At 42.0% G+C, this 8,206-nt stretch overlaps 1 protein-coding gene across 1 annotated transcript; it reads right to left on the bottom strand.

The window, feature by feature from the left end:
• Positions 1-7,147: 7,147 nt before the first annotated feature.
• Positions 7,148-7,657, bottom strand: LOC136840250 (histone H1-like protein HC2). Its single transcript, XM_067106874.1, has one exon. The coding sequence runs from the start codon at positions 7,655-7,657 to the stop codon at positions 7,148-7,150; it is 510 nt and encodes a 169-aa protein (XP_066962975.1).
• Between the last annotated feature and the right edge of the window lie 549 nt (positions 7,658-8,206).

Below are 8,206 nucleotides of genomic sequence, written 5' to 3'. Positions count from 1 at the left end.
CCTGCATCATCACAGCAGCATGCGAAAACTTTCTCTCTCTCTCTCTCTCTCTCTCTCATCCTCTCTCTCTCTCTCTCTCTCTCACGGTATCTGCAGTGCTATGCGCACTCTCACGCGCGCGCGTGCCAGCGTACACGCGCGTTCGAGCGCGCTCGGGCGGAGCGGTGGGGCACCCCGGCAATTAAGTTAGCAGGATCTGGTTGCTCGAGATTGTTGGGAATCCTTACAGCGGTCCTTCAGGTTCCTTCCTCGTGCTGGGTCGTGTATCGGTGCCCTCCTACAGGAGGAGGGGGAGGAGGAGGAAGTGAAGGGGTAGGAGGAGGAGGAGGAAAGAGAAATAGGGATAGGATAACGAGAAGATGTAGGAGTAATGAACAAGGGTATTCCAGCCCACTCTACCCGTCATATTCTTCTCGTACCTTTCTTCGTCTCCTATCTTTAGATTCCCCTCTTCCTCTCTCTCTCTCTCTCTCTCTCTCCACATACTCGAAGACTTGAGTAATAACATTCCGGTATGCTTGAGATTTCGTCTCTACCACGGGCCATGAGGCATTGTGCGTCGTGCCCAACTTCCTAGCAGGGAGAGGGGTAAAGGGGTATACAGTAGGAGGGGAGGGGGAGGGGCTCCCCAGGCATTCGAGTGCCGAAATTTCGAACTCTCTCTCTCTCTCTCTCTCTCTCTCTCTCTCTCTCTCTCTCTGAGACGGAATGCATTCCGTGACTTGGAACAATGCAATACTTGAAAGGAGGAGTTGGTTCATCATTTATTGCCAGAGGGAATGAGACCGACAGACAGACAGACAGACAGACAGGCAGAAAGATTAAATTCATCTTTTAAAGTAAGGAATTATAGGCCTATATATACTCTCTTCGATTTAGTATTCCCAGCAAAATGGATGAATTGTTCAAGATATATTCTGGACTAATTATAATATTGATAACAGCTGATTCCTAAATAAATAGATAAATAAATAAACAAATAAGTAAATAAATAAGTAAATAAATAATTTCCAGAGCTCTACCAGGCTCTAGGTCAGATAACGTATATATGCAGTCCACGATACAAAAAGCAGACAGAATAAATGCTCTGATAATGTTAATTTCCTCTTCAAGTAGACAAACAAGTATAAACTGCGCCGGTTTTCTTTGGCGCAATCGAGGTTTTCTGTACAGCTGCTACAGCGTATAATCAAGGCCACCGAAAGTAGATCTATCTATCGGTGGTCTCCAGTAGAATGACGCGAGCCATGGCCCATGAAACTTAACCACGGCCCGGTGGTGGCTTCTGGCCTATATCGTTGCCAGATGCACGATTATGGGTAAATTAACCTAAATAAATAAAAACTACTGAGGTTAGAGGGCTGCAATTTTATGTTTGATGACCGCAGGTGGATGATCAACATACCGACGGCAGCCCTTCAGCCTCAGCAGTTTTAAGATCTGAAAACGGACAGAAAAAGTGCGGACCGAATAAAGTGCGGACGGACAGACAAAGCCGGCACAATAGTTTTCTTTTAAGGAAACTAAAAGAAGAGGTCAGATTATTTAAAGGAATATGATTGCGAAATTAATTATGAAAATAACTTCGTGTCATTTAGCTGACAAGACTCATATTTCTTGAATCCCTTTGTGGGGGGGGGTAGTGCCTTCAGTGCACCTCATATGGTGCACTGTAGGCATTACTTAAGGTCCTCTGCAGCGTGCCTTCGGCCCCTAGCTGCATCCTCTTTCATTCCTTTTACTTTACCTTCTTTCATATTCTCTTCCTTCCATCTTATTCTCTGTTACACCTTTCAGACCATTTACTGTCAGTTTCCGTTTCAGCGCCTTTGGCCTAAATTCTGTATTCAGTCCAGTTCACATTTCTTGAAGAATGTGCATTCGACATATATTTTTAAATTAAAATCCAATGCGGAGGCGTCAGCTTCATAATATCATTCCTGGAATGTGCAAGATTTAACTTTGAAGTTGAATTCAGATTAAGCGAATTTGCTCCACATCGGACGCCAGATTAGGGACGAATTTCATTCATTCGTACCTACTCAAAGTGTGAGTGATGTGAATAGTAAATGCCAAATGAATATCTCATTTGTTAAGGTTCATTCGTCTGACATTTAATTCAGATAAAAAAATGTTAAAGTTATCAGTTGTTTTAATCCTTTGAATCAAAGAAATAACTGGAATTTGATTTCCAAAAAAATAAGCGTTATTGACCCTAAAGTTAATCCCTGTAACAAAGTGAATTTTACCTTTACCTTCCTAATTTTGAATGGAGTTTGAGTCGGTTCATTTCTCTCTCTCTCTCTCTCTCTCTCTCTCTCTCTCTCTCTCTCTCTCTCATTAATAACCCGATCTTTGTCGTTTGATTTTTTTCAATGTTTTCATAATCCCCAAACTCGCCGTTCTATATTATTGCCGATATAATCCCTCTCCCTCCCCTCTCCTCTCTCTCTCTCTCTCTCTCTCTCTCTCGTCCCTTATATCCTGCCATCACTTCAGATCCTACACTCTTAATCCTTACATGGGGGCCCCCACCCTCAAAAACCCTCCTCCTCCTTCCACCTCCCTTAAGCTCCTCCTCCTCTTCCCCCTCCCCCCTCCCCCTTGCTCTTTGTGTTTACTCATTCAAACGGCGCCTTTTGGTCCCGGGTAAAGATTTTTTTTTGCCCGCCATATTTTTTCGCGCCATATTAGCAATTAGTGGAGAAGTTTTAACAGCTCGTATATTCCTCCTCCTGGGAAGAGGAGGAGGAGGAGGAGGAGGAGGAGGAGGAGGAGGAGGGAAAGCAGGAAGAGGAGGAGGAGGAGAAGCTGGAGGAGGAGGAGGAGGAGGAGGAGGAGGAGGTTCAGAAGCAGGAGGAGGAAGAGGAGGAGGTGGAGGGAAAGCAGGAAGAGGAGGAGGTGGAGGGAAAGCAGGAAGAGGAGGAGGAGGAGGAGGAGGAGGAGGAGGAGGAGAAGGAAGAGGAGGAGGAGGAGGTGGAGAATGAGGTTGAGGAGGAGGAGAAGGAGGAGGAGAAGGAGGAGAAGCTGGAGGAGGAGGAGGAGGGAGAGGTAGGAGAAGCTGGAGGAGGAGGAGGAGGAGGAGGAGGAGGAGGAGGAGAAGGAGGAGGAGGAGGAGGAATCTTCAGGAAAATTTTGCGGAAGATAAACGCCGTCGATGAGTAGGGGGGAGGTGTGGTCGGGGTACGTGTTTCAACCCCTCTGAGGTCGAAACTCCCAGGACTAATTCGGCCGTTAATCGACCCTACGAAAGACGCCAGGCATTATCTGCAATGTACACAAATTCCTGTCTTAATTGCGCCGAGTCGTGTTGACTTTGCGGCGGTGGTGGTGGTGGTGGTGGGAGGAGGAGGGGGTGGAGGGAGGGGAAGGGGAGGAAATTCGGCGTGTGTGTGTGTGTGTGTGTGTGTGTGTGTGTTGCTTTTTGGTCTTGTGGGTATGGTGGTTCTGTTGCAACTATTCCTCCGAAGGTGGAATATAGTTTCAGGGGTTAATTTCTGCGACGTGGAACTACTGTTGGTCTTTCTGCCTATTCCGATTTTTATTCGTTCATGTGTCTCTGTTTCTTCTTCTTCTTCTTCTTCTTCTTCTTCTTCTTCTTCTTCTTCTTCCTTTATCATCCGTTTTGCTTTGTTCATTTTCCTGTATTCCTTCTTTTTACTCATTTTCTCTCTCTCTCTCTCTCTCTCTCTCTCTCTCTCTCTCTCTCTCTCTCCCTTCTCCCTTTTCTCCCTTTCTCTCACTGAATCTTTCTCTCTTTCTCCCTTTCTCTCCCTGAATCTTTCTCTCTTTCTCCCTTTCTCTCCCTGAATCTTTCTCTCTTTCTCCCTTTCTCTCCCTGAATCTTTCTCTCTTTCTCTCACTGAATCTCTCTCTTTCTCTCCCTGAATATCATTCTCTCTCTCTCTCTCTCTCTCTCTCTCTCTCTCTCTCTGTGTGTCCTGTACATTAAGGGTCTATCTGTCTCCTGCATCTGCAAGTAGTTTGTTCGTTCTTTTTAAGACATTCCCGGGTGGTAATTGGGCGACTGTTGTTTGTCCTGTACCAAGAATAATCATAGGTTCCCCACCCCCTTCCCCCTCCCCCCCCAAAGGAAAAAAGAGAGAAAAGTATTAAATAAATAAACGAGGCGAAATCATTAATATTTTCTTAGTTTACCTTCCCTGTCACAAACTGTCCATAACTGCCACTTATCTGTTTTCAATTTTAGTTTTCTGTAAAAGAAAACTATTGTGCCGGCTTTGTTTGTCCGTCCGCACTTTATTCTGTCCGCCCTCAGATCTTGACAACTGCTGAGGCTAGAGGGCTGCAAATTGGTATGTTGATCATCCACCCGCCAATCATCAAACATACCAAATTGCAGCCCTCTGGCCTCAGTAGTTTTTATTTTATTTAAGGTTAAAGTTTGCCATTATCGTGCTCCTAGCAACGATATGGGCCAGGCCACCACTGGGCCGTGGTTAAAGCTTCATGGACCGCGGCTCATACAGCATTATACCGAGACCACCGAGAGATAGATCTATTTTCGGTGGCCTTGATTATACGCTGTAGCGGGTGTACAGAAAACTCGTTTGCGCCGAAGGAACATCGCCGCATTTTTTCACTTGTTTCATTTCGTCCGTCATTCCCGTCTCCCACTTTTGTCCGTCCTGTGTCCTGTGTCTGATGCTTCTTTATTTATTCATCTTTTTAATTTATTTATTTGCAGTTTAGTCAGTCCTGTGTCCTGCGCTTGTTTGTTTGTTTATTTCATTTTTGCTTATTAGAGCGAGCGAACTTTTGACCAAACAAAGTTTCCCTCAGTAGCTTCTCGTTAGGGAGCGTAATTTTTCTTTCTCTCTCTCTCTCTCTCTCTCTCTCTCTCTTTTGTTCAATTAATCTCTCCTCTTTTATCCCGCCGGCTGCAGCATCCTTTGATTCGCAAGCATGCAAAGGATTTAAAAAAAAATAAAAAAACTCCCCCATCTAGGATAACGAGTAATGCGAAGTACTCTTTTTTTTTCAATTTCAGCGCTGCAACATTTCTCAACATTTCTCAACATTTCTCAACTGAGTGGGGCTCTGATCAATAGACTGCATGACGCGAAATAAACATGAGTCATATTCACTTCATATTTATCTTTTTAGTTTTGTATTTATATAAAAAAATTTTATACTTTTTTATTTAATCTTTGCGCAACTCATCTTAGCTTCAATCAACAGCTAGTGGAAGTAGAATCTTTCGTCATCAGAGTTGCGAGAGAGAGAGAGAGAGAGAGAGAGAGAGAGAGAGAGAGAGAGAGAGATAGTTAATATATGTTTGAAACATCTCTATCTGTATATCAGGTTGAATATAAATAGACATGAATATATATATATATATATATATATATATATATATATATATATATATATATATATATAGTATATATATATATATATATATTATTATATATATATATATGTATGTATGTATGTATGTGTATATATATATGTATGTGTGTATATATATATATATATGTATGTGTGTATATATATATATATATATATATATATATATATATATATATATATATATATATATACACATATGAATTCACCTACACAAACACAATCAGTGTGAACCCAGAAAAAATACTTAACACATATAAACACATTTTAATTTCATCCCACTGATCTCGACAATAGGCCACCAAAGAGACACGCAAATAACCCCATAAATAAAACAGAAAATACAAAATAAAAAGTAACAAATAAAATTAAGATAAATAAACAAACCTCGTGTCATCTCTTTCTCAATCTGGATCTTTTGATTGGCAGGAGAAAGAGTGTCCTGCCAGTCAGGATGGTGGACAGTTTCCACTGGAGGTCCAGTTTTTTATTATATATATATATTTTTTTTGGGGGGGTGGCCCGTGGCTGGGATATTGCAGAGGAGATGGAATGCTTTTTAGATACAGATATCTAGAGAGAGAGAGAGAGAGAGAGAGAGAGAGAGAGAGAGAGAGAGAGAGGGCAGCTGAAGGAGAGATAGACAGAAGAGACAGGCCACCTGTTTCTGTGTTTCTTGATTAAAAATCCACTTGAAATGATATGAGAGAGAGAGAGAGAGAGAGAGAGAGAGAGAGAGAGAGAGAGAGAGAGAGGCATTCTATTCCTATATGTCATTATTAAAAATCTGTTGAAATGATACCTGAGAGAGAGAGAGAGAGAGAGAGAGAGAGAGAGAGAGAGAGAGAGAGAGAGAGAGAGAGACGTTCTGTTCCTGTATGTCTTTACTAAAATCCGTAAAATGAGAGAGAGAGAGAGAGAGAGAGAGAGAGAGATGAGACAGGCATTCTATTCCTGTATGTCTTTATTACAAATCTGTTGAAATGATACCTGAGAGAGAGAGAGAGAGAGAGAGAGAGAGAGAGAGAGAGAGAGAGAGAGAGAGAGAGAGAGAGAGAGAGAGCGCATTCGTAGAAATATAAACATCATTATTTTCCTGGCGAACAGACAAACATCTCTGAGTCTCTGTAACATCTTACATGTTTCAAATTGATCCTTCATCTTACGGCTTCTGGATATCAGATTCTTTCAATTTAGGCTCCTTACTCCCCCAAGACAACTCTGTCTATACTCCATCCTTCTCCCGTTTTAAAACTTCCGGTGCATTTGCTTCGTAAGAGTCCAAAGCTTGTTTACCAAAGTTCCGGTTCACAAAACCAGTAAGAACAGTTTTGGACGAGGTAAGCAGTGAGGCTGAACGCTTGCAGACCCTCAGAGGTTTTCTTGGGAATATGTTGGAAAACTTCTGTATTAAGGAGGGGCAGAGGTTTTCTTGGGAAAATGTTTTCTTTCTGCATTAAAGAGAAGTCCTTTTGTCACACATGGGTAAACTATCTTGTGCTGGGAGTGATTTCCAAAGTTTTTTTAGCCATAATGCCTTTTTTGTGTTGTCATACATGGCTAAACTCCCCTGTACTTGGGTGCTTTCCAAAGTCTTATTAGCCATAATGCTTTTTAGGTTATTACACATGTATTAAACCCCTGTGCTGGAAGTGATTTCCAAAGTTGTTGTAGCCATTGTGCCTTGTGATGTTGTCAGACTTGGTTAAACTCCCTTGTGCTTGCACTGCTTTCCAAAGTTCTTTTAGGCACTGTGGGATTGCTTTCCAAAGTTCTTTTAGCCACTGTGGGATTGTTTTCCAAAGTTCTTTTTAGCCACTTTGGGATTATTGCTTTCCAAAGTTCTTTTAGCCACTGTGGGATTGCTTTCCAAAGTTCCTTTAGCCACTGTGGGATTATTGCTTTCCAAAGTTCTTTTAGCCACTGTGGGATTGCTTTCCAAAGTTATTTTAACCACTGTGGGATTGCTTTCCAAAGTTCTTTTAGCCACTGTGGGATTGCTTTCCAAAGTTCTTTTAGCCACTGTGAGATTGCTTTCCAAAGTTCTTTTAGCCACTGTGGGATTGCTTTCCAAAGTTATTTCAGCCACTGTGGGATTGCTTTCCAAAGTTCTTTTAGCCACTGTGGGATTGCTTTCCAAAGTTCTTTTAGCCACTGTGGGATTGTTTTCCAAAGTTCTTTCAGCAACTGTGGGACTGCTTTCCAAAGTTCTTTTAGCCACTGTGGGATTGCTTTCCAAAGCTCTTTCAGCCACTGTGGGATTGCTTTCCAAAGTTCTTTTAGCCATTGTGTGATTGCTTTCCAAAGTTCTTTTAGCCACTGTGGGATTGCTTTCCAAAGTTCTTTTAGCCACTGTGGGATTGCTTTCCAAAGTTCTTTTAGCCACTGTGAGATTGCTTTCCAAAGTTCTTTTAGCCACTGTGGGATTGCTTTCCAAAGTTCTTTTAGCCAATGTGGGATTGCTTTCCAAAGTTCTTTTAGCCAGTGTGGGATTGCTTTCCAAAGTTCTTTTAGCCACTATGGATTGCTTTCCAAAGTTCTTTTAGCCATTGTGTGATTGCTTTCCAAAGTTCTTTTTTAGCCATTGTGGGATTGCTTTCCAAAGTTCTTTTAGCCAATGGGATTGCTTTCAAAGTTCTTTTAGCCATTGTGTGATTGCTGAAGTTCTTTTAGCCATTGTGGATTGCTTTCCAAAGTTCTTTTAGCCAGTGTGGGATTGCTTTCCAAAGTTCTTTTAGCCACTATGGGATTGCTTTCCAAAGTTCTTTTAGCCATTGTGTGATTGCTTTCCAAAGTTCTTTTAGCCATTGTGGGATTGCTTTCCAAAGTTCTTTTA

This window comes from Macrobrachium rosenbergii, chromosome 1, assembly GCF_040412425.1.
Source record: "Macrobrachium rosenbergii isolate ZJJX-2024 chromosome 1, ASM4041242v1, whole genome shotgun sequence".
In the NCBI taxonomy this organism is placed as follows: Eukaryota; Metazoa; Arthropoda; class Malacostraca; order Decapoda; family Palaemonidae; genus Macrobrachium; species Macrobrachium rosenbergii.
Note: the sequence above shows the minus strand (reverse complement) of the source record. Positions and strands in the feature narration are given on the sequence as shown.